At 34.4% G+C, this 27281-nt stretch overlaps 2 protein-coding genes and 1 long non-coding RNA gene across 3 annotated transcripts; all 3 read left to right on the top strand.

Annotated features, from left to right (window-relative positions):
- The first annotated feature begins 1057 nt into the window (after nt 1-1057).
- Nucleotides 1058-3022, top strand: LOC114536414 (adhesion G protein-coupled receptor E2-like). Its single transcript, XM_028557771.1, has 8 exons — nt 1058-1115; nt 1641-1700; nt 1777-1896; nt 1985-2104; nt 2185-2304; nt 2370-2489; nt 2563-2682; nt 2877-3022. The coding sequence occupies exons 1-8, from the start codon at nt 1058-1060 to the stop codon at nt 3020-3022; spliced, it is 864 nt and encodes a 287-aa protein (XP_028413572.1).
- Nucleotides 3023-3127: 105 nt separating this feature from the next.
- LOC114536382 lies at nt 3128-3561 on the top strand. The gene is made up of 3 exons (XR_003688431.1): nt 3128-3197; nt 3276-3395; nt 3478-3561. It is a non-coding gene; the product is annotated as an uncharacterized LOC114536382 (long non-coding RNA).
- Nucleotides 3562-4738: 1177 nt separating this feature from the next.
- Nucleotides 4739-26418, top strand: LOC114536413 (fibrillin-1-like). Its single transcript, XM_028557770.1, has 33 exons — nt 4739-4756; nt 4998-5001; nt 5165-5284; nt 5590-5971; nt 6312-6691; nt 7125-7244; nt 7532-7651; nt 7892-8014; nt 9418-9540; nt 9673-9795; nt 9878-10259; nt 11809-12185; nt 13585-13704; nt 16312-16428; nt 16821-16940; nt 18789-18911; nt 19212-19334; nt 19546-19668; nt 19987-20109; nt 20377-20499; nt 20620-20742; nt 20968-21090; nt 21379-21501; nt 21700-21822; nt 22413-22532; nt 23569-23691; nt 23904-24026; nt 24301-24333; nt 24642-24764; nt 25154-25276; nt 25508-25630; nt 25917-26039; nt 26291-26418. The coding sequence occupies exons 1-33, from the start codon at nt 4739-4741 to the stop codon at nt 26416-26418; spliced, it is 4755 nt and encodes a 1584-aa protein (XP_028413571.1).
- Nucleotides 26419-27281: the final 863 nt, after the last annotated feature.

The following is a 27281-nucleotide window of genomic DNA, read 5'->3' as shown; positions in this document are numbered from 1 at the left end:
TTCCAATGCTACGTGCAATAACACAGATGGATCTTATTTCTGCACATGTAATACTGGATACACTGGAGATGGATTTAACTGCACAGGTAAGACAACAAAAATAAAGTTTTTACCAAATGTTTCAGTAAAAAATTGTAAATAGAAAAATGAAAACGGTACAACTGCCATTTCAGATGTTGAAGAATGCGTAGTATCTCCCCCATGTCATTCCAATGCTACGTGCAATAACACAGATGGATCTTATATTTGCACGTGTAATTCTGGATATACTGGAGATGGATTCAACTGCACGGGTAAGAAAACGGAAATAATATTTCTGCCAAGTGTTGAGTAAAAAAGAGGAAATGGAAAAATTAAACTGATAAAAAAAAACATTTCAGATGTTGACGAATGTGTAACATCCTCCCCGTGTCATTCCAATGCTACGTGCAATAATACAGATGGATCTTATATTTGCACATGTGATGCTGGATATACTGGAGATGGATTTAATTGCACAGGTTTTCTACATTGGAAATATTTTTTAACATATGATTGAGTAAAAAACAGTAAATAGAAAAATGAAAATGCTGCAACTGCCATTTCAGATGTTGACGAATGCATAGTATCTCCCCCATGTCATTCCAATGCTACGTGCAATAACACAGATGGATCTTATATTTGCACGTGTGATTCTGGATATACTGGAGATGGATTTAATTGCACAGGTACAACGAAAATAAAATTTTTACCTAATGTTTGATTAAAAAACAGTAAATGGAAAAAGGAAAATGCTACAACTGCCATTTCAGATGTTGACGAATGCGTAGTATCTCCGCCATGTCATTCCAATGCTACGTGCAATAACACAGATGGATCTTATATCTGCACATGTAATTCTGGGTATACTGGAGATGGATTTAACTGCACAGGTAAGACAACAGAAAATAAAGTTTTACCAATATATTTCGGTAAAAACAATAAATAGAAAAATGTTAACGCTAAAATATGCCATTTCAGATGTTGACGAATCATAACATCTCCCCATGTCATTCCAAAGCTACGTGCAATAACACAGATGGATCTATTTTGTACGTGTGATTCTGGATATACTGGAGATGGATTCAACTGCACGGGTAAGAAATGGAAATAATACTTCTGCCAAGTGTTGAGTAAAAAAGAAAAAAGGAAAAATAAAAATGATAAAAAAAACATTTCAGATGTTGACGAATGCGTAGTATCTCCCCCATGTCATTCCAATGCTACGTGCAATAACACAGATGGATCTTATATTTGCACATGTGATTCTGGATATACTGGAGGTGGATTTTACTGCACAGGTAAGGTTACAAATAATTTTAAATATAGGCAACAGAAAAGGAGAAATGAAAACTAAAACCTTCTTTTTAGATACAAACGAATGCGTAATATCTCCCCCATGTCATTCCAATGCTACGTGTAATAACACAGATGGATCTTATATCTGCACCTGTGATTCTGGATATACTGGAGATGGATTTAACTGCACAGGTAAGACAACGAAAATGGTGACTCATATTAAATAAGCAAATATGCGTCAATAAAAAATTCCCAATTTCTAGATATCAACGAATGCGTAACATCTTCTCCATGTCATTCCAATGCTACGTGCAATAACACAGGTGGTTCCTACATCTGCACATGTGATTCTGGATATCGTGGAGATGGATTTAAGTGCAATGGTATGGTAACATATTTGGCCTTAGATACGCAAGAATGGAATTATGTGATAAATGAAAATATTGCAAAACTTTTTAGATATAAATGAATGCCAAACAGATTTCCCATGTCATTCCAATGCGACTTGCAATAACACAGATGGTTCTTACATTTGCACATGTGATTCTGGTTATAATGGCGATGGGTTTAATTGTACTGGTAAGATACATGAAAACATTAATGATATTCAACATATCATAAAGCATAGACTATTGCTAGATAAACTAGATACAAACTTTAATTTCAGATATAAATGAATGCCAAACATATCTCCTTTGTCATTACAATGCTACGTGCAATAACACAGATGGCTCTTACATTTGCACATGTGATTCTGGTTATAGTGGCGATGGATTTAATTGTACTGGTAGGATACATGGATGATATTCAACAAAAGATAAACAAGAAATAAACGCTAAACAAAGTATTTACAAACTTTTATTTCAGATGTTGACGAATGCATAACATCTCCCCCATGTCATTCCAATGCTACGTGCAATAACACAGATGGATCTTATCTTTGCAAATGTGATCCTGGCTATAGTGGAGATGGGTTAAACTGCACTGGTAAGGTTACAAAAATAGCTATTGATTTAGATTGATAAATAGAAAACTGCAAACCTTCATTTCAGACATAAACGAATGCCAAACAAACTTCCTATGTCATTCCAATGCTACGTGCAATAACACAGATGGGTCTTATATCTGCACATGTGATTTTGGATATAGCGGAGATGGATTTAACTGCACAGGTAAGAATACATAAATTTTTGTTGAGCTTTTATGCAAATAGAAAAACCTGGATTAAAAAATTTAACTTTCCAGACATCAATGAGTGCCAGACAAATTTCCCATGTCATTCCAATGCAACGTGCAACAACACAGATGGATCTTACTTCTGTGAATGTTTTCCCGGTTATAGTGGAAATGGCTTCAACTGCAATGGTGAGGTTCATTTTAGATTTTAACCATCAGATGGCATATAAGTTTCCCATGTCATTGTAATGAAAAGCACGCAGTAACATATAAAAACCCTTTATCTGGACATGTTATACTGAATATAGCAGAAATGGGCATAAGTGTACCTGTGGGAATTATTAAACAATTTTCACACAAGAAATTTTTAAACTTCTATATAGATGTAAACGAGTGCCACAACAATTTCTCTTGTCATCCCAATGCAACTTGCAATAATACAGATGGATCATACATTTGTAAATGTGACACTGGCCATAGCGGAAATGGATTCAACTGCACCGGTAAGGATATTAGTTTATTAGTTTAAATAGGCAGGAATTGAGTGGAATGATAAATGGAAACATTTTGAAACCTCTTTTCAGATATAAACGAATGCCTAACATCTCCCCCATGCCATTCCAATGCAACTTGCGATAACACAGATGGATCCTACATCTGCACATGTAATTCAGGATATAGTGGAGATGGATTCAGGTGTCCTGGTAGGAATACATGAATGAATTTCAACAAAAGATGAACCAGAAAAAAGGCAATAAAGTATTTACAAACTTTCATTTCAGATGTAAACGAATGCCAAGTTTCTTCCCCGTGTCATCTAAATGCTACGTGCAATAACACAGTTGGATCTTTCAACTGCGAATGTGATACAGGCTATAACGGAGATGGACTAAACTGCACTGGTAAGGTTACAAATATAACTATTAGTGTACATAAGCGAGACGGTTGATAAATTAATAGAGCAACTGCAAACCTTCATTTCAGACAAGAACGAATGCCAAACTGCCTTCCCATGCCATTCCAATGCTACGTGCAATAACACACAGGGATCTTATATTTGCACGTGTAATTCTGGATATACTGGAGATGGATTCAACTGCACAGGTAAGACAACGAAAATAAATTTTTTACCAAGTGTTGAGGTACAAAAGAGGAAATAGAAAAATAAAAAAGCTACGAATGCTATTTCAGATGTTGACGAATGCCTAACATCTCCTCCATGTCATTCCAATGCTACGTGCAATAACACAGATGGATCTTATATGTGCACATGTCATTCTGGATATACTGGAGATGGATTTAATTGCACAGGTAAGACATATCGGAAATAATTTTTTTAGCAAATATTCAAAAAAATTGTAGATGAAAAAATAAAAATGCTACAACTGTCATTGTAGATGTTAACGAATGCGTAACATCTTCCCCATGTCATTCCAATGCTACGTGCAATAACACAGATGGATCTTATATTTGCACATGTAATTCTGGATATACTGGAAATGGATTCAACTGCACGGGTAAGACAACGCAAATAATATTTCTGCCAAGTGTTGAGTAAAAAAGACGGAATGGAAAAATAAAAATGCTACAACTGCCATTTCAGATGTTGACGAATGCGTGACATCTCCCCCATGTCATTCCAATGCTACGTGCAATAACACAGATGGATCTTATATTTGCACATGTGATACTGGATATACTGGAGATGGATTCAACTGCACGGGTAAGACAACGCGAATAATATTTCTCTCAAGTGTTGAGTAAAAAGGAGGAAATGGAAAAATAAAAATGCTAAAAATGCCATTTCAGATGTTGACGAATGCCAAACGTCTCCCCCATGTCATACCAATGCTACGTGCAATAACACAGATGGATCTTATATCTGCACATGTGATTCTGGATATAGTGGAGATGGGTTGAGATGTACTGGTAGGAATACACAAAATTAATTATTAATCATTTAAAATATAAAGCAACAGAATCTGGATACAACGAATTGCATTAGATATCAATGAATGCCACACAAATTTCTCATGGTATTCCAATGCCACTTTCAAAAACACATATGGATCCTTTGTTTGAAAGTTTTACCTTTTCTTATGGAGCTTCTGTCGCATTGTGGAAATAGTATGATTTTTATTTCTAGATATCAATGAGTGCCAAACTGATCCCTGTGGCACCAACTCAAACTGCACAAATAGTGATGGTTCGTTTACATGCACTTGTCATGTGGGCTTCGAAAGCAATGGTAGTTTCTGTACAGGTATGTCATTTAAGTTTTTATCCCATCATAACAAAAGCAACTCTAAGTCCGATGTACAAAAACTACCTAAAATAGATTAAAAAAGGTTTGACGTTTCAACCTAAGGGTATGAAAATTCGATATTTAGCTAATTATTCGTTTTGACTGAGGTATTATTGTTACACGGAGTTTGATTGGTTCCTTAAAACTGTAACGAGCCAATAAAACATGTCCAAAATAATATTTTCTGCGTCGTCACCAGAAAGGTTTATTGGAATTATTGGAATTTAACTTCTTCAAATTAGCCATTAAAATTTAATATGACTGTTGCATCTATAATGCTCACTATAAGACGGGAAGAATTATAATTAATGTTTAATCAAAATAGAGTACGTATTTTAAATGTGTGAACTTGTGCCTATATTATAGATATCAACGAATGTGAACGGGATGCTCCGTGTCATGCAAATGCAACTTGCACAAACGTGGAAGGATCATACTACTGCACTTGCAAAACAAACTACAGTGGAGATGGCTTCTTTTGTGAAGGTTGTATATACTCGGATAAAGTGAGCTCTGTTCAATTTAGACTGGAACCATAACCGATCATCAACAGCGCTGACGTAAACAATAAAAAACTTGGCACTAGATTTTCAAGTTGCTTTCAATTGGCTTTAAAATGACGGTTGAGTTGTCGTTCCAGTGCACATAAAACTTGACTATACGTCTTACATTATATTATGTCTTACACGTTGAAAATACGGCCTGTCCTGAGATATTGCCACATGTTTAGGCAAACAGCATGTAGTATACCATCAATTTAACTCATGTTGTTTATTTCTATCGCTATATAGTTCTGGTTTGCACAGTGGATGCCTTATACTATGCAACAACCAGTGCTATCAAAGGCGTGTTCTCCGACGGTAGCACGACTGTGACCATATTATCCGCAACCAACGTGAAACTAAATTATGATTCTGGCACCAAAAGGCTCATCTACTACGATGGTAGCAAACTCATCACAGTTAAACTGGATGGGAGTGATCCGATCACAATCAGAGAATCTTTGACGACTCTGGACCGGTTTACTGTGGATCATATAAAGAGAAAGGTTTACTTCATTACTAATCTTTTCAGGAAAGTGAGAATGGTTGACTTGGATACTGGAAATTTAACTGATCTAAATCCCACCGACATTGTCAATGCCGGTGACTTGGACAGTGATTCAACTAACAGGTACATATATCTTATCTCTAAGTGGAAACAACAGAAAATCTTAGAGAGTATAAAAAAAATTGACTTTAAATTGTAAGGTGATTTCCCATGTGCCCATTTTCAATGCGCCTATTGTTGCCCCAACAATAAGATTGTTAGCAGATGGTAAACAATACCTGGACGTAACAAATCTGGTGTGGAATTAGTACCCTCATTTAGTACTTCGAGACGACCCGTGGAGATAAGCAATTATTGTTAATAACTTATACTCTGTTTGACTTTAAACAAGGCAAATAAGTCAAATGACCGCCTATTCTGACAATTCACTATGTAGTAACCATAGAAAAATTATTTATTTCAGTTCCCTTGTATTTTCTGGCGCCACCAGTGGGGATATTGTTCGCTATTTCCTTGAAAACGATACGCAGAAAGTCATTTACCACAACAATACATCACCCAAATATCTGACTGTTGACTCTCAGAATGAAGTTATATATTGGATCAATTATATCAGCGTTAGTGATAGCTATTCTCTCATGAAAACATACTTTAATGGCTCAACTTCAGAAGTCAAGTTCTACCCTGGTACAACAAGTTCAGTAAACGTTGCAATAGGGAAAGATAATTTCTATGTAATGGATAGCACAAGGAAACGTATAGATGTGTTTGACAGGCCCACTGCTATTTTTCAAGATTCATTTTTCCTCAGTGATTCACCGCAAGAGCTAACTGTCGTTGAAGGTAAGTTCGTGCTGCTAACGTTTGAAGTTTTCCCATAATTATCAATCTGCAGATCTAACAGACATTTGCTCGTCGGCAAGTATTTAATGTGACTTCAGATTTGGAATGATATTTAGGCATGTAAATCAGGGGTCCCGGAAAAAGTTTGCACGGGGCGGGGATATTTGCATATTCTTGTTTGAAGACCGTAAAAGCAATCAATTTTAAACGTAATAATGCTGAACGTGAATACAGTATTTTAATTCCCGCACTTCCGCGCTCCCTGATGTAGATGATGGTATGTACTTGCATGCCCAGGTATTTGTGGTAAACTTTATAATGCATGGTAACAATGGTTTTTTACTACACGCGAAAAATACTTTCAAGAATTCCATATTGTACGAGATTATGTATCTAATATGTTAAAAATTAATGTGACTTCATATTCGTGCAGATATAGATGAATGTTGTGTTGGTGGATATTGTCATGATAACGCAACGTGTACAAACACACCGGGAAGTTATTTCTGCACATGCAAACCAGGATTTGTTGGGAATAACACACATTGTGAAGGTAATCATATTATCAAAGGCGATACAAAGCATGCTTTATACTAGGAAGATATCTGGATACTTTTCAAAATGGAACGTATGATGAATTTCGGAGAGGATATTTAAATTGCGATGTGCATGCAGAGAAACTGTAGTGATATATGACCTGGTTATACATAATTGTCTAATACTAATATCCCATTATTACAGGAAGTTCTGAACCGTATTCGCCCAATCTATTGTAAACACATAAATGACATAAATAGATAAAAAAATAATAGTGAAACATTCATTATACGACAAATTTAGAGGCCAATGAATGCCAAAAAAATTCACCATGCCATCCTAATGCGGCGTGCAACTACACAGACGGATCATTCATCTGCTCATGTAAATACGGATATAGTGGAGATGGAATTAACTGCACTGGTAGGGCAACATAAGTTAAATATTTCTGGATTTCAAAGAAGAATGGAAAGCATTGAAATATATTTAAAATCACTATTTCATCCCGTCAGATTTGGACGACCAAAAATATTTCGATGTAATTTCAATTTGACCTGCAAGCATAAAAATGAATCTTGTAATATTGCGCAAAATTCAAATTGCGAAGGAATGTGAATTCTATAATGAAAATTTTAACACTTCTTTCTTAATTAATTATTTCAGATGTCAACGAATGTAGCGCAGATTCACATAATTGCCATTATAATGCCTTTTGTAACAATACTGACGGTTCTTTTAATTGTACGTGCAAAGACGGCTACTTCGGGAATGGAACAGACTGCCAAGGTTAGCGTATGTAGATATTGCATGTTCCTAGCAGCGTAGCCAGCCATTGAATTCTAGGTAACTGGGACGCTAACTTATGACAAACATTCTTTTAATTATAAGCTTAAAGCCAAAATAGTTTTTCTGAGTTATCAGTTACGAGCTGAAATACTTGACGCCAGATGTTGGGCTGTGTGTCAAATTAAAGCTATTGAAAAGTTATATTTGGTGTGGAAATTTCAAAACTTTCAAGAATTTCAAGACAACAAAGAAAATATAAATAAAAAAGCGTTATAGTTCCAGTTTGTTTACAGTTCAATGAGCCAGCCCGACAATTATATTCTGGTATGCTCAGTAATATTTTGGCGTTCGAATTCATTGCTTGTGAAAGTTTTCACAGCACGCGAGACTAAATCGTCTGGTTGGTTGGCTATACACCACTGCTTGACACGGCTTCAAGCGTCAAACGACTTTAGGCCTGGGTTATACGTCGCGTTTTGGTCGCGTTAAATGCAATTCAAACAATAGATTAATATGAGACGATAAACCTCACAACAAGGGCGGATCTGGAATTTTGGCTGACTGATGGGATCTTTTGAACCATACTTCAACATCTCTATGGGGTCTACATTTAACAATTAGTCACAGAAGGCGAGGTGATCACAAGCATATATACCGAAAAACGGTATTCTCGACCGTGATCGAATATACGGTATGGTATACTCGACCATGGTCGAATATTCCGGAATAGGGTATACTCAACCATGGTCGAATATACCGAAAAGCGGTATGGTATATACTCGACCATGGTCGAATGGTATGACCGAAGTATGAGCTAGATATGGTATACTCGACCATGGTCGAATTTAGCGAACTGGTATACGCCAATTTCGTATTTAATTTTTTGTGTTTGTGAAATGCAATCGCACAAGGCGCATCAGTCTGGATCAGCCTCATTAAGCTTCATTATTATTTAATCTATTTTTGAATTGCATTCGTTGAGACCAAAATGCGACATTTAACCTAGGCCTAAAAAGCATTGTCTGTACCTTCTTATAGATTTATACAAATGTAATACAGATATTCGCAATCTCATTTACAATGCCTTCTGTAACAATACTGATGGCGTGACCATTTGCCTTTCTCGCAAAACGAATATGTCGCTATTTTGACCGTAAACCTCGTACCGGTAGTATTTTTAAGGTAAAATAGATTGTGCACATGTTCCGTTGTCCCTTAAAAAATGCTTTTCATAATATTGTTACAAAATCCGTTTTCAAAACATGAGATCACCTCAAAAATGACAGGTATTCACCATCGCGAGAAAGGCAAACAGTGATACAAAACAAGATTTGAATTTTTTCGAAAAAATATATATTTTTTTATTTAGAAAACAATTTTCAACTTTTCTTTAAATACTTCAGATGTCAACGAATGTAATACAACGACTCACAATTGCCATCACAATGGCTACTGTAACAATACTGATGGGTTTTTTAATTGTACATGCAAAAAAGGCTACTCAGGAAACGGAACAGATTGTCAAGGTCAGATATTGTACTGTAATATGTTATATTTGCATTGTTCTGTTATAAAAGACAGAATAATTTTTATACTTTCTCACGTACTGTACGAATTCAATACAAATTTGTACTATATATTCCAAAAAATTCTTTCAGATGTCAACGAATGTAATACAGGCACTCACAATTGCCATTACAATGGCTACTGCAACAACACTGATGGTTCTTTCAAATGTACATGTAAAAAAGGCTACTTGAGAAATGGAACAGACTGCCAAGGTTACTGCTTACATAATTTTAGGCAGTTTATAGTAACTTAATTTATCGTGTTTTTTTTAAATTCTGCGATATTTTTTTATAGTTTACAAAAGAGGAGAAGTTGAATATATTTTCTTATCAAATGGTACTCATATTACGTATATTCCTGTTGATGGCGGAGACCCCAAGATCTTTGCGCGTGTAGAACACACAGCCTTTGCTTACGACGAGCTTAGGTACCGCCTTTGGTTTGCGTGTGGTGATAGCGTGTGTAACGCGAATTTGGATGGAAGTGATTTAATAACTAATACGGTTCCATCACGTCTTGGTCCATTTGCTCTTGATGCAGCGAATCGACGTATTTTCTATCTTAACTATTCTGATCATCACCTCAAGTCGATTGATTATGATGGGAACAGTTTACCAGATATTGGTGTGTCACCAAATAATAATTTCACGGATTTGCAAGTCGACATTCACAATAGGTAGGATGACTATTCGATAAGATGCATTTCCACTTCGCCCCCATGGCCTATTTGGAAGGGGCGAAGCGGACGCTGACGCTCTGATTAAATTTCCCCCGTATTTTGTAAATACACTGCATTAATACAAAAGAGTCGATCGTGCACTCATCGCAATTTTAGCATTATTTTGGTGGAGGAAAATGTCCCAAGGGTTTAGGAGCCTTTAGGAGCCGAAGAGAGAAATATCTATGAGAAAACAAATAGTATGACTTCGTCTTTAACGTGCTTCGAATCACTTTTTAACACCAGGGTACCGGTCCCCCTATGAAAAGAAAAGTTAATTTGCGCTGCGCCGCTGGTATAAGGCACTTTACTTTTATGTTCTAGTTAGTTAGTATATACTCTAAATGTTCCAACTCACAGAATATCCCCCAAGAAAATTCTTATATTATTTAGCATCCCGAAATTAGTATAAATTCCAAGTTTGGCTGCAAAATGTTAAGTAGTACGGAAAATATAGCCATGCGATTTTAGCAATTTTGTATACTTTTATACTGTGTCCGAAAGCGTGTAACTACATTAGTTACACGCTTTCGGCCGTATAAAAAATTAAGTATACAAAATTACCAACTTCGCATGGTTATATTTTCTGCACTTTACAATATTTCGCAATTCGCAGCCAAACTTGGAAATCAACTCTTAGGAGGTTCCCTTTTTGTTGCCTAAATCAAAAGATGGTCTATTATGCAAAAGGCCCATTAAACAATATTTTCCAGTTATTTTTCGGATTAAGTTCGGTTAAAGTAACGTTTGTCTAAATTTGTGTGTATATATATATATATATATATATATATATATACATATATATATATATATATATATATATATATATATATATATATATATATATATATACAGTCGTTATCAAAAAGGTTGTCCCTATCAATATATATGTATACAAATATATAAATATCAATCACGTGAGCATTAAACATTGTTTATTTCGCTCATTTTTGTCTTGTTTCTTTATTATTATCAATATTGTTAACCTCACTATTATATTTATGAAATTTTTAATAAAGATTTTCACGGATTTCCCATAAAATTAACGTATGCAGTAAAATCACGTGACTGAAATTTACGTATTAATATATATTTTAATATGACAACCTTTTTGATAACGACTGTATATATATATATATATATATATATATATATATATATATATATATATATATATGTTTAAAAATCTGTAATCCAGGCATAATTGTTTATTTGTCAACCAATCAGACGCTCTCAACGTATACAGAGTCTTAAAGAACAGCGCGAAACTTAAATATATAAAGCTATATACACATGTAAATAATTTAGATATTCTGAAGAAGACTCGAAGTACCGAGTCGAAAGCTCAATAAAAAAAATTTTAAATCCGGAGAACATTCATTGATAAACAAATATATATATCTATATATATATATATATATATATATATATATATATATATATATATATATATATATATATATATATATATGGAATTTCTTAACATATATTATATTTTTACACCTAGATTTATATTCTTCACCGCTAAGAACAATCTTATCCGGTACAGTCTTGACGATGGAACTAATCGAACTCTTCACGCAGGTTTATCTGGAAAAGTCACTCATCTCATGCTGGATACCGCGAATAAAGCTGTGTACTTTATTTTGTTTATAAATCCAGTCCAATACTTTTTACTCAAAACAACGTACGATGGTCTGACTACACATACTGTTGCACTAGGTTTCAATGATGGATATGCTGGTGTAGACATTGCGGAGGGAAATGAATATTATTATCTCCTTCACAGAAGGTCTCAAATTATAAAATTTGACAAATCATCAGATTCTGTAGTTTCTACGATTCCACTAACTACTAATGCCGATCGAATACTCATTGCATTTGGTAAGTGATCGTTCACTTTTTCAGTTTTTCTTCGGACAGCGATTAAAATATTATTCCTAAATATTATAAACAATGGAAAAAACTATTTTATATTATTTTTACTTCCCTGTATGTATTATGCCCGTATCACGAAAATTGTCCACCAACCTGATTGCCTTTTGACTTTCATTCAACCGATTACTGCATATCATTGGAACTTTTAATGTGTTCTGATTTAAAATCACTTGCGAACTGAAATCTCAGTCTTTATTAGGAGATTTAGCATGAGAACGTGAAAGTCATAGACGACGTGAAAATGGGGAATAAATGGCGTGGCTTGTCCATACAATTCATAGGCAACATCACGCCAGTTATTCGCCATTTCCACGTCTTCTTTGACATTCACGTCCTGGTGCTAAATCTCCTCATTTTGCAGGCGACAGCTGTGAAACAAAAGTTAAATAAAAGTTAAACTAGGGTTATGAAGGTTTAGATTAAGGGTTAATATTGTGTGTGTGTGTGTTTTTCTCTGGGATATTAGATTGATTATATAAGATGTCATTAGAATATGAGAGTATCTGCACGTCTACGTACAAAAACAGACAGTGCATGGAGTATGTTCTAAGGAATGTGACGAGAACGTCAAAGGCTACATGAGAATGACGAATGGCGTCCATATATTGCTGCGTCACGCCATTTATTCGCCATTTTCATGTTGTTTTGACTATTATCACTGGTGGAAAACTTACATAAATTAACTGTGGGGCCGAGGAATGATCAAAAAGCGAAATCCGTGTGTTTTTTCTCGATTGCAAATGGTAGTGGAAGCAAACCAGAATGCGTTAATGCACCTGCGAGTACAAAATAATATAAATTTTAATTATAAACAATTATCATCCCCGAGCCGGCGAGGAACACCGTGCAAGAGTACTAATTCCGCTGGGAGATTTATTACACCCGGGTGTTTTGTTCTATATCATGGACGGTCGACTGAGATAAAAATTTTGTTTGGCTAAGATAAAAATTTTGTATTTCAGTTAGAACGTGGGCAATTTAACTGTGATTTTGCGAATTATTTTGTAAAAATATATTTAATTTTTAAGCGTTTCACTTACTCTGAGAGTCCATAAACTGCCTGTTAAATGCTGAGGGAAAACGAATGATGTTTACTTCATTTTCTTTTAATTTTATCACTTTTTTGACTATATTTGTTTCCGAAAATTAAAAATATCAGCGACTCATTCGAGTCATGCCATAATATAAGATTAGGACTGGCTAGCTTAGGAAATTATTTTCTTCTTTTTTAATAAATCGTATTATTAATAATTAATATTCATATTATTAATTACGTACAATAAGAGTCAAAATTATAAATGTGGCTACATTTTACATTCTTTCTTAATGTGTGGTACCTTTTTAGACGAAGACCATTGTGCTTTAAATAACACCTGTCCTGCAGACTTGATATGTACAAATTCCCCTGGCACCGCTGTATGTTCATGTGAGGCAGGATTCACTCGAAATCAGACGTATTGCCAAGGTAAGAAACTTGGATTGATGATACTTAAATAATAGAAGGAAAGTTTTAATTTGCGAGCACAAATCAAGTACTCAAATAACACTTGTTTGCTTGAATCCACTCCTGCTGGTATAAATAGAAGCATTTCAAAAAAAATGAAATAAGCTTCCGGTTTTATACAGGGTGTTTAAGGAAGTAATTCAGCTTCCGAAATCGTATTATAATATTTGTACAAAATCTTTTTAAAGTGTTATATTATAAACATCTATCAGTCTTACCTATATAAGTATACCTAAACGCCCGAGACAAGTCACGTCATAAACTACTCTGCTTTCTTAAAGACGCGACTCTCTTAGCACACTAATTCTGCTGTAACATATTCATAACTGTGAAAATCTACAACACATAGTAAGTCTACACCTTGCCATTGACAATCTTTATAATAATCTAACACCGACGAATAATGACGTCTCTACTTTTATTTCAAACCTAATTATTAACAATTCCTGAACACTTCACACTACTAACTCACGAATATCGTGTAATTTTCTCATATTGCTTGAAGCACAATATCAAATATCGTTTACCTAAGCTAAATTCTGGTCTCAAGGCAAGAAAAGAACTCCAGCTTTTCTCGTAATTCTACACCCATATCATCACACCTCTCACTGCCAAACTGCCTTGGTCGTTTGATTGAGATTTGATATTATGTCACAGATTACCGATTGTATATACGACCTTATTTATACAGGGTGTATCAAAAAAAATGTCCCAAATGTAAAATTTCCGTTTTTCAGGATATTTTGTAGAATTTGGCAAATTTTTGTTTTCCTAGAGATAGTTAAGACTTATCTGGTATACCTAGGCCAAGTTTGGTTTTTCAGTAACAAAATTATGTTCCCGGGGGGGTGGTCTCTTTCCACTGATATTGAGAGGGCTTGCGCGCGAAAATGGGAAGCTGAAATTGAGATCTTATTTAGCTGTCTAAAAGAAAGAAAGCTTTTTAATAAACTGTCAAAGTTTCAGGAAAAATAATGCAAACTGGGAGCAACGCGCGACCCCTAAAAGTGACAAATATTTCATTGCGCGCAGTGGATTAAATGCATGGTTGATTTTAGCGTGACCGATCTCATGCAAAGCTGGGCAAATGAATAAATTAAAGCGAGAAACTGAACAAGAAGACGAAGCGATTTAATAATAAGATTCTTATTCTTGATGTTAATCCTCAACATTTCCACCATTCTAAGCAAACTCTAAAATTCTAAGCAAACTGCGGCTCGTCTTAGCATGGTAAACACTGAACGGCGAACCACATTTGTCTGTCCTGCCTCAAACTATCCATTTCGTTCGAAATTCTTTCTTGCAAATCGCCTACGCTACCACCGGCAAATCTAGGCGAATGGACAGACAAATGGTTCGCTGTTCAGTGTTTAGTATGCTCAGACAAGCAGCAGTTTGCTTAGAATGAAATGGTGGAAATGCTGAGGATTAACATCACGAATAAATCGCTTTGTTTTTGTGTTTAGTTTCTCGCTTTAATTTATTCATTTGCCCAGCCTTAAGGCGGATTTCCACTTACAGCGAAATCGTTCGCCAGCGAAATATTTGCATATTTTCTTTTGAATTTTAACAGCATAAATAAATTAGTTCGACTTGACTGTTCTCAATTCAAAAGAAAATATGCAAATATTTCGCTAGCGAACGATTTCGCTGTAAGTGGAAATCCGCCTTTACATGAGATCGGTCACGCTAAAATCAACCATGCATTTAATCCACTGCGCGCAATGAAATATTTGTCACATTTAGGGGTCGCGCGTTGCTCCCAGTATGCATTATTTTTCCTGAAACTTTGACAGTTTATTAAAAAGCTTTCCTACTTTTAGACAGCTAAATAATATCTCAATTTTAGCTTCAAATTTTCGCGCGCAAGCCCTCTCAATATCAGTGGAAAGGAACCACCCCCCCGGTAACATAATTTTGTTAATGAAAAACCAAACTTAGCTTAGGTATACCAGATAAGTCTTATCTATCTCTAGGAACACAAAAATTTGCCAAATTCTGCAAAATATCCTGAAAAACGGAAATTTTACATTTGGGACATTTTTTTTGATACACCCTGTATATTGTAACTTCAGTTAGTCTGATGATTTTTTTTCGTAATAAAATCGAAATATCACGAATTAATTCTTTGTCTTATTTTAACCTATATTTTGGGTTTCAATATATTAATCTTCGGATTTTGTTTTGTTTTGTATTTCCTCTTCGCCTTGGGGTCTTTTTAGCGCATGGGAAAATCAGTACTTTTCAATTCCCAACACAATTTTTGTCGACTTTATTTTTTCCATGAAATTTCAACCATCAAATTTCAACCGAAGTCCGAAGAGCCATAAAATCCTAACCCCCCATCCTTAACACTCCAACGCCTTTAATTAAATTTAATAACCTGTATTTTGCGAAATCGTCAGTTTAATTATCAGGCAAATTAGACGAACGTTATTTTACAAGAATATTATTGTCAAGTTACAAAGGAGAAAAATGTTATAACTAAATTTTATACATGCATGCGCAGAGCGGACTTTTTAAGTAAACGGCTAATAAATGTTTTCATATTATTCTTTATTTCCGCAGACATAAATGAATGTTTAAATGACCCATGCCGTTACAATGAAGTCTGTAAAAATACTAATGGCTCATATATTTGTGAATGTCAAGCAGGATATGAAAAAAATGGAACGAATTGTACAGGTAAAACGTGTTTACACTTGTGTTTAAATACTTATATTATGCATAAATTGTGAAAACTAAAAATAGTCAGTATAAAAATAGGATTTTAGAAAAATATCACCCAACATGATAAAGGAGATATAGGATAGCTATAGGAGGCTATAGCTAAAAATGTTCCATAACGTACGAGTGGTACATCTGCCAGTGTTGCTGTGCCCTGTTTTTTATATCAACATGGATATTTTCTTGAACTTACATTTTAGTGCTTTACATTATAGCTTTAAGCTTAGCTGCACTGTTTTTGCTGCGCCTACCAGTCTCAGCAAGGGTCTTGTTATATTATATAAACATGCACTTAACTGATTTTTTAAAGTAAAAAGGCTAATAATTATTTTCATTTTTTTCTTGCCCAGACACAGATGAATGTTTGAATGACCCATGCGGCTTCAATGAAATCTGTGCAAATACTAATGGTTCGTACATTTGTGAATGTAAAGCAGGATATCAAGGAAATGGAACAACAAATTGTACAGGTAAAAAGTGTGCGAAACAACGCTTGTGTTTACTTATATTATGCATGAGGTTGTTAAAACAGAAAACGGGGAATAGGGTTTGAAAAACTCACTTAAAAATAATTCATCTTTCCACAACCACGCATGGGCAAGCTTAAATGCGGTGTTGTGGTGAACTTGTGGCCTATAAACGCCCAACGCAATGCTCATTTGTATTTTATTAAGTATGCAATATGCAAGAACGCCTTTCCTGCAATCTGATTGGCTGTAGAAGTGGGCGGATTTTTACGGTGCCTGTTTTCTAAAGATTTATTCGCGAACGTTTGGCTTTTTTTATTTTATAATAATATATGGACCAAATGATTATCACGATAAATTGAAGTGAAATTTAGTAAATTAACCAGTTCAGGTTTTGATTGTTTATGTTTTTGTCGCCATTGGCATTGCTGAGCTGACTACACAACGAATGCAGCTTTTTGTAAAATGATAAATACGTTATTTACCGTTTGCTCGGTCTGAAAAAACGTCGTTTTTGAAACCTCGGGAAAATATTTTTTATCCGGACCTCGCAGCCGGTAAATAACATATATGTTATACATATTTTTTTGTTAGGTTTAAGGGCTGTTCACATGTGCCTGCGGTTACCGAGATTTAACGAAAATTTAACTTTGAGATATTGAAATAAGTCTTTCTCAAACAGGACAATGACATGTTATTGTTTGGATGACACGACTACCAGAATCGTGTTATTTACTCATTTCAATACCTCAAAGTCCATTAATTTTTATGTTTCGTTAAATCTCGCGCGGTAACCGGGCTCATGTGAACAGCCCCTAAGTGTAAATTGCATGAAAGGACAGAAAAACCGACTAGTTAGCGAAGTCCCGCACATTAAAGTTTTAAAAGAATTGTGAAGTGATGTAAATGGTAAAGAAGTACAGTAGATCATTGGTAATGCAAGTGTGTTTGAATGAGTTCGGTTCGCGCCCTTTCTCGAACATGGTAAAACGACATACAATTCGCTATCATCGGATTTGGCTACGAATGAAGGTAAACGAAGTAGTGCTCTCGCAAAATTTGTCCGTCGTTAGTGGTGAACTACAAGGCGTTGTTTGGCAAACACTTGATTGAAGAAATTCCGTGGAACTGACGTGAGGGGGAACATGCATAAAATCAAAAGGAAAAACAAGCGATTGAGTACACGTCAGCGAAAATTAAAATAATGTTCTGAATAAACAATGTTTATAAACAATAAACAATGCAAAAAAAGTTCAGTAAATGGCCTCATCTGTGAAATGTCGTTTTCAAACGTAGAATGAAAGAAGATAATCTGTTCTAATTGGTCCTAACTTCCCAGAAAACGTGTTCCACCCAAAGAGAAGAAAAAAACGCGTACGAATTCTTTGCTATATATGGCAAACCGATTGTGTTCTTATTGTTGAACTGCTTGATGAGTGATGAGAAAGACAATATTTTTTAAAGTGACTCCAGAAAACAATACAGACAATAATAATTATCTTGAACAAAATTTCCGCACAATATCCGTAAATCACTTAAATGCTGTGGCGGATCCAGGGTAGGGCTGAATAAATTACAGTTCTAACTTGCAATCACATTGAAAAAAATTTAAGTAAAAATATTCTTTAAAAATTTTAAATCAATAGCATTGCTATTAACGTATTTTGAAATTAAATGACATTAAACCTCAGCCAATACCTTGATCCGCAACAAACATCAGTAGGCTTATGTTATAAATAATTAATAGCTCTAACTTTGAACGGCAAATGTTTTGAAGTAAATATGACTTGAAAATATTTTGTTGTTGATGTTTTGAGACCTTTTATACCATTTTTTATTTCTCTTTTTCAGATGTCAACGAATGTAATACAAGGACTCACAATTGCCATCACAATGCCTACTGCAACAATACTGACGGGTATTTTAATTGTACATGCAAAAGGGGCTACTCAGGAAACGGAACAGACTGCCAAGGTCAGTCATTAATATTGCACATTTCTACCTTATGATTCTAGTAATTTCTTATTGCTCAAAATTGCAAGCTAAGGAAAATTTGAATTGAAGTGATTCGTTGTCAAAGGAAAAATATCTTCAATTCTTTCTTATAAATTTTTGCGAATGTAATACATGCATGATCTCAGAATTGGCAATGTTGAATGCCTACTGTAAGAACGCTTTCGAAAGCGCTTAAACAAAATTAGAATTTCAAAAGAAATATTAAAATAATATTACCAACGAAATATTTTTTAAATTCTCGTTTATTATTTCTTTCAGATATCAACGAATGTAGTACAGGTTCTCATAATTGCCATTACAATGGCTATTGCAACAATACTGATGGTTCTTTCAACTGTACATGTAAAAACGGCTACTGGGGAAATGGAACAGATTGCCAAGGTTAGGATCAGTAATACAAATAATCAGTAGCATCAACGGCTCAAATCTTCAACGGCTGACATTTAGGAGGAAATATGGTTTCATTTATTTAATTATTTTGTTGTTGAAATTTGTAGCAGATAAAAAACCGATGTTTTAGGTGTTTAGCTGAATTTGCATCATACGGTGTTAAATTCAATTATTATATATTTTGTTTAATTGCCCTTTTCAGATGTCAACGAATGTAATACAAGGACTCACAATTGCCATCACAATGCCTACTGTAACAATACTGACGGTTCTTTCAATTGTACATGCAGAAAAGGCTACTCGGGAAATGGAACATACTGCAAAGGTTTGCCCTTAATATTGTATATTTTGGTCTTATGATTGTAATTTCTTATCCTTAAAATGGCAAGATAAGTAATTTGAATGCCAGTGTTTCCTACTCAAAGTCAGAATTTTTTCAATACCACCTTCTAATATAATCGTTTTGTACGAATGTAATATAATTTATGATCTCACGATTGACTGCAACTATACTGTAATGCCTACTGTAAGAACTCTAAGATTCTTTCAACAGCATTGGAACAAAATTAATAAAATTTCCGAAAAAAGATTAATACAATATTAACGGAATATATTTCACATTCTCGTCAATTATTTCTTTAAGATATCGACGAATGTAGTGAAGGTTCTCATAATTGCCATTACAATGGCTACTGCAATAATACTGATGGTTCTTTCAATTGTTCGTGTAAATACGGCTACTGGGGAAATGGAACAGACTGCCAAGGTTAGAAATAAAAATAATCGGTCGCTCTAATTTTCAGCAGCTAACATTGATTTGCCGAAAATTAGGTTTCATTCTCTTGTTTTTGAAACTTTGAGTGAGATAGGAGACCGATGTTTTAGTAGTTTTAACTAAATATTTAAAAATATTTAATATTTAATATTTAATATTTAATATTTGAAAATATGCAAATAAGGTGTTAATTTAAAATATTTGCGAAATAGGAGGTCGAGTTGCAATGACAGAATATTTTAAATTGCCTTTTTTCAGATGTAAACGAATGTAACACAAGGACTCACAATTGCCATCACAATGCCTGCTGTAACAATACTGATGGGTATTTCAATTGTACATGCAGAAAAGGCTACTCAGGAAATGGAACAGACTGCCAAGGTTCAATTTAACAATTGTGAATTCTCATGATGGCTCAATATTTGAAAGAAATTCTTTGAATGGCAATTGCACAAACTTTAGCAAATTATCTTTTAAACCTTCGTTTTTTTATTCTTTCAGATATCGACGAGTGTGGTGCAGGTTCTCATAATTGCCATTACAATGGCTATTGCAACAATACTGACGGCTCTTTCAATTGTACATGTAAAAAAGGCTACTTGGGAAATGGAACATTCTGTGAAGGTTAAGCTTAAATAATATATGATATATAATATATCTTTGATCAAGAAGTTTGAAAGAAATTCACTTTCAATCTTTTGTTTTTGAAATTTTGAGTTAGATAGGAAAGCGATCTTTTAGTTGTAAATTTGCAACGTAAGGTGTTAATTTAAAATATTTTTCGAAATGGAATATAATAAAGTCACAATAGCAGAATAATTCATTACTGCTGTTAAATTGTCGTTTCAGATGTCGACGAATGTAATACAAGAACTCATAATTGTCATCGCAATGCCTACTGTAACAATACTGAAGGCTTTTTTAATTGTACATGCAAACAAGGCTATTCAGGAAATGGAACAAATTGCCAAGGTCAGCCATCAATATTGCGTATATCTATATTTAACGATTCTGACTCCACGTGACTGATATTTTCATTTTCAAAGGAAATTTTAATTGTATTGTTTAGTTATCACAAAGAGACGGAAGGAGAACTTTCTCATAGATTTATAATGTAATGCATGGTCACAATTTGCCACTATTATGCCTACTGTAAGAACTCGGAGATTTCTTTCCTGGCAAAAATCAGATTTGCGAAGGAAATGTGAATTGTGTAATGCTAAATCATTATTACACTTTTTCATTAATTATTTCTTTCAGATGTCAACGAATGTAGTGCAGGTTCTCATAATTGCAATTTCAATGCGTTTTGTAACAATAATGACGGTTCTTTCAATTGTACATGCAAAGATGGTTACTTTGGAAATGGGAGAGTCTGCCAAGGTTAGGCGTAAATTAATACACAACGAGTTTCTCTAACCAGAGATACCTAATCTTTTGTTGTTGAAATTTTGGACAGATAGGAAACACATGCTTTTGTCATCGCCCTTGTGGTGTTAATTTACAACATTTGTGTCATGTTAATTTTTAATCATAATAAAAATATAAAATATTTTTACACTTTATTACTATCATTTTTAGATGTCAACGAATGCATTATAGGAACTCACAATTGCCATCAAAATGCTTACTGCGACAATACTGACGGGTATTTTAATTGTACATGCAAACAAGGCTACTCAGGAAATGGAACACACTGTAAAGGTTAGCCGTCAATAATGCCTATTTCTATTTCATGATTCTTACCACACGTGACTGAAATTTTCTTCTTCAAAGCAAATTTCAATTGTATTGTTTAGTTATCACAAAGAGACGGAAGGAATACTTTCTCATAGATTTATAATGCGATACATGGTCTCACAATTGCCACTAGCTATTATACCTACTGTAAAATTAATGTTAATTGTGTGAATTGTGTAATGCTAAAAAATTTGCACCCTTTCTACACTTTTTTTTTACACATTGTTTTAAACGGATAAAAAATCCAGGCATATTCGCGGGGGGTGGTTGTCAATTTGTAATTTAGCCCCATGCTTTTCCACACGCTAAACGGTCCCTACGGCGCTGACGAGTGTTTTTAATGTTCAGTTTGAAATTGTTTAATTTTGATATACTGTAGTTTATATTAATATTGTTTATTGAAATCGTATGGAAATTGAAAGCACCCCAAAAATGACGGATATTCGCCATGAGAAGGAAAGCCAATCATGTGCTCATGTAATTCGATTAGCCAGATAAATCATTGACTAGCACATTTGAAATACATGATGAAAAACATTATAATTTTGTTTCAGATGTCAATGAATGTGAAACTGATTCACCATGTCACTCGAATGCGACATGCAACAACACAGATGGATCTTACATTTGCACGTGTGACTCTGGATATAGTGGAAATGGATTAACCTGCTCTGGTAAGGCAACTGAATTACTTGGGTTTTCAGTAGCGTCGTTTTAGATAAAAAGTAAATGCGGAAAAGTCCCTCCATGTTACTCCAATGATACATGGAATAACGCAGAAAGACCTCGGTCGTCTGTACAAGCGTATGATTCCGGATCTAGCGGAGATCGAGTAATTTGAGACATTTGCCTTTAGATTTTAACTGCGCAAAAACCTTGAAGAAAGGAATATATTTCACATTAGAGAGTTTTAGTTTGACGTTTTCTCTTCAACCGCGAACCGCAAACCGCGGCTTGACGTTAAAATTTTGCCGTTTGACGTTTGCGGTTCACGTTTTCAACCGCCTGAGGTGTATTTTCACGCAGTGGCGGATCTAGGGGTGTGCAGAATAAATTACTACAGCTTAAAATCGCAATTGCATTAGTAGGTTTTAATGTAAAAATATTCTTTTCAAATCTATAGCCAATAGCGTTATTATTAAGGTGTTTTGAATTTAAAATGAAGCTGTGTAATTTATTCTGCACACCCCTAGATCCGCGACTGTTTTCACGTAGCTCATTTACCTCAGCGAATTGTCATTGCAATAGTGTCTCGTTTCACGTTTAAACACTTCTAGTAGACATATTGGATATCGAAATTTTCTTTGTGTTAATTTTCCAGCCTGTTTTCAATAAGTTTACCAGTTTTCTTTAATTAAGAAAGCGACTACCACTATTCAATAACACGACTGGCAATATGGCGGTTTACCATGATATCGTATTTCGATAGTCGCTTATTAAAATTGAGGTTCCTTTCAACCCAGGTGTATAAATAACATTTGATTTAAAAAAACCGAAGCATTAGAAATAGCTAAAAGCAATTTAACAGCGAAACTGTTTACTGAATGCCAATGTTGAATCGTTCGAACATAAGGTGTAGGTAAATGACCGCGAACTAAAAGTCAAATTCGTGACAACGGCAACGTGAAACCGCTAACGTGAAACCGCGGTTTGCGGTTTGCCGTAAACGTCAAACTAAAACTCCCTATTGTCGTTAATTATTTCTTTCAGATATCGACGAATGTAGTGAAGGTTCTCATAATTGCCATTACAATGGCTACTGTAGCAATACAGACGGTTCTTTCAATTGTACATGTAAAAACGGCTACTGGGGAAATGGAACAGACTGCCAAGGTTAGAAATAAAAAAATCGGTCGCTCTAATTTTCAACAGCTAACATTGATTTGCCGAAAGTTTTGGTTTCATTCTTTTGTGAGAGTGAGGAAACCGATGTTTTAGTAGTCTAAATTTGCAAATAGGGCGTTAATTTAAAATATTTGCGAAATGGGAGGTCGAGTTGCAATGACAGAATATTTTATACCTTTTGTTTAATTGCCTTTTTTCAGATGTCAACGAATGTAACACAAGGACTCACAATTGCCATCACAATGCCTACTGTAACAATACTGATGGGTATTTCAATTGTACATGCAGAAAAGGCTACTCAGGAAATGGAACAGACTGCCAAGGTCAGCTGTGGATTTTGTATATTTCAATTTCACGATTGTGAATTCTCATGATGGCTCAAAATTTCAAAGAAATTGCACTGTTATGTTACCAAAGACAAAATATTTTATATTTTTTCTTAGATTTTTGCGAATGTAATACATAGTTTAACTAATGCCACTATGATGCAAGAATCTTGAGGTCTTTTCCTTGGCACTTGCAAAAAATCGGAATTGCGAAGGAAATTTTATAAATAAAACGTGATTTTTTATAACATTGTGTTTTCATTTTTCTTAGATATCGACGATTGCCGTGCCGAATCTCATAATTGCAATTACAATGCTTTTGTAACAATACTGATGGTTCTTTCAATTGTACATGTAAAAATGGCTACTTGGAAATGGAACAGACTGTCACGGTTAGGCTTAAATATTACACAATGAATTTCTCTAACCTGGCATAGCGTATATATTTTCAGGAAATATGAATCGCTTTCTTTTGTTGTTGAAATTTTGAGAGAAGAAACCGATGCCTTGGTCATCGCTAATGTGGTGTTAATTTACAACATTTGTGTAATGTTAGTTTTTTATCAAAATCAAAATATCAAATATTTCACACTTTATTATTGCCCTTTTTAGATGTCAACGAATGTAATACAACGACTCACAATTGTCATTACAATGCCTACTGTAACAATACTGATGGGTTTTTCATTTGTACCTGCAAAAAAGGCTATTCTGGAAATGGAACAGACTGCCGAGGTTAGCCGTTCATGTTGTATACCCTATTGTATGATTTAAACTTCTCATGCACGACCTAAGAATGAAAAGAAAATTTGCATTGGAAAGGCAGAATATTTTCTGTACGTTCTTATACAGATTTAAACATCTAAAACATGGTCTAACAATAGACCTTTATCATAATGACGTCAAACGCGAAACGTCTGATGTTACACGTATGATATTTGTCTTGTGGAGCCAGTCAAATTTCGTGTAACACCAGAATTTATGCGTTTGCCTTCATTATAAGAAAGGTCTATTGCTATACCATAATGCCTACTGTAAGAATTTTGAGATTCTTTGAATGGAAATATCACAAAATCAAACTTTAACAAATTATCATTTAAACCCTCGTTTTTTTATTCTTTCAGATATCGACGAATGTCGTGCAGGTTCTCATAATTGCCATTACAATGGCTATTGCAACAATACTGACGGCTCTTTCAATTGTACATGTAAAAAAGGCTACTTGGGAAATGGAACATACTGTGAAGGTTAAGCTTAAATCATATTATTCATATATCATATATAATAATTTATATCTCCGTCTTTGAACGGCAGGAATTTTGAAAGAAATTCACTTTCAATCTTTTGTTTCTGAAATTTTGAGTTAGATAGGAAAGCGATGTTTGTAGCGTAAGGTGTTAATTTAAAATATTTTTTTAATGGAATGTAAAGTCACAATGGCAGAATAATTCATTACTGCTGTTTAATTGTCGTTTCAGATGTCGACGAATGTAATACACGAACTCATAATTGTCATCGCAATGCCTACTGTATCAATACTGAAGGCTTTTATTATTGTACATGCAAACAAGGCTATTCAGGAAATGGAACAAATTGCCACGGTCAGCCATCAATATTGCGTATATCTATTTCATGATTCTGACCCCACGTGCTGAAATTTTCATTTTCAAGGGAAATTTCAATTGAATTGTTTAGTTATCACAAAGAGACGGAAGGAATACTTTCTCATAGATTTATAATGTTATGCATGGTCTCACAATTGCCACTATTATGCCTACTGTAAGAACTCGGAGATTTCTTTCCTGGCAAAAATCAAAATTGCGAAGGAAATGTGAATTGTGTAATGCCAAAACGTTACTACACTTTTTCATTAATTATTTCTTTCAGATGTCAACGAATGTAGTGCAGGTTCTCATAATTGCAATTTCAATGCATTTTGTAACAATAATGACGGTTCTTTCAATTGTACATGCAAAAATGGTTACTTTGGAAATGGGAGAGACTGCCAAGGTTAGGCGTAAATTAATACACAACGAGTTTCTCTAACGATAGATGCCTAATATTTATCAGGAGATATATATGAAATCCTTTGTTGTTGAAATTTTGGACAGATAGGAAACTCATGCTTTTATCATCGCCATTGTGGTGTTAATTTACAACATTTGGGTAATTTTAATTTTTAATCATAATCAAAATATCAAATATTTTTATATATATCAAATATCATATATTTTCATATACTTTATTAATGTCATTTTTAGATGTCAACGAATGCATTATAGGAACTCACAATTGCCATCAAAATGCCTACTGCAACAATACTGATGGGTATTTTAATTGTACATGCAAACAAGGCTACTCAGGAAATGGAACAGACTGCCAAGGTTAGCCGTCAATATTGCTTATTTCTATTTCATGATTCTTACCACACGTGACTGAAATTTTCTTTTTCAAAGCAAATTTCAATTGTACTGTTTCGTTATCACAAAGAGACGGAAGGAATACTTTCTCATAGATTTATGATGTGATACATGGTCTCAAAATTGCCACTAGCTATTATGCCCACTGTAAAATTGTTAAATTTTAATGTTAATTGTGTGAATTGTGTAATGCCAAAAAAAATTTACAGCCTTTCTACACTTTCATTTTTACATATTGTTTTAAAGGGATAAAAAATCCAGGCATATTCGCGGAGGGTGGTTGTCAAGTTGTAATTTAGCCCCATGCTTTTCAACACACTTAATGGTCCCTACGACGCTGGCGAGTGTTTTTAATGTTCAGTTTGAAATTGTTTAATGTTGATATACTGTAGATTATATTAATATTGTTTTTAATGTTCCGTTTGAAATTGTTTAATGTTGATATACTGTAGATTATATTAATATTGTTTAATGTAATGTTCGATTTTGTTATACTATTATTATTGAAATCGTATGGAAATTCACCACTTGCACCGTGGGCGCCACGTGTACTTGGCACGTGATCAAAAATGTAAACAATCGCAAAAGTTCGGACTACGGGTCACGAAAACTCTCACGCGATAGTATAGAAGTATAATGTAATGCAATGTATATAATTATTTATTCAAAGGATTATATATACGAACATACCTGTGTAGTGGAAAGTATTTTTTGGATCATCTACCAACGCCATAAACAACTGCCTTCGTAACCGCTTAATATTTTTCAGTTCAGAGTCTTTGTACAGCGAAATGTCGGTCAAATCAATATCAGTCTACATAACAAAAATATG

Source organism: Dendronephthya gigantea, unplaced genomic scaffold (assembly GCF_004324835.1).
Source record: "Dendronephthya gigantea isolate DGI-Jeju-01 unplaced genomic scaffold, DenGig_1.0 000135F, whole genome shotgun sequence".
In the NCBI taxonomy this organism is placed as follows: Eukaryota; Metazoa; Cnidaria; class Anthozoa; order Malacalcyonacea; family Nephtheidae; genus Dendronephthya; species Dendronephthya gigantea.
Note: the sequence above shows the minus strand (reverse complement) of the source record. Positions and strands in the feature narration are given on the sequence as shown.

Bases quoted from the DNA above. Each gene is read 5' to 3' on its own strand.
- LOC114536413 (XM_028557770.1), top strand. The intron at 9,796-9,877 runs GTTACTGCTTAC...ATTTTTTTATAG, and splicing joins AAATGGAACAGACTGCCAAG to TTTACAAAAGAGGAGAAGTT. The intron at 21,823-22,412 runs GTTAGCCGTCAA...ATTTTGTTTCAG, and splicing joins AAATGGAACACACTGTAAAG to ATGTCAATGAATGTGAAACT.
- LOC114536414 (XM_028557771.1), top strand. From the start codon at position 1,058: ATGGATCTATTTTGTACGTGTGATTCTGGATATACTGGAGATGGATTC. The intron at 1,701-1,776 runs GTATGGTAACAT...AAAACTTTTTAG, and splicing joins AGATGGATTTAAGTGCAATG to ATATAAATGAATGCCAAACA. The intron at 1,897-1,984 runs GTAAGATACATG...CTTTAATTTCAG, and splicing joins CGATGGGTTTAATTGTACTG to ATATAAATGAATGCCAAACA.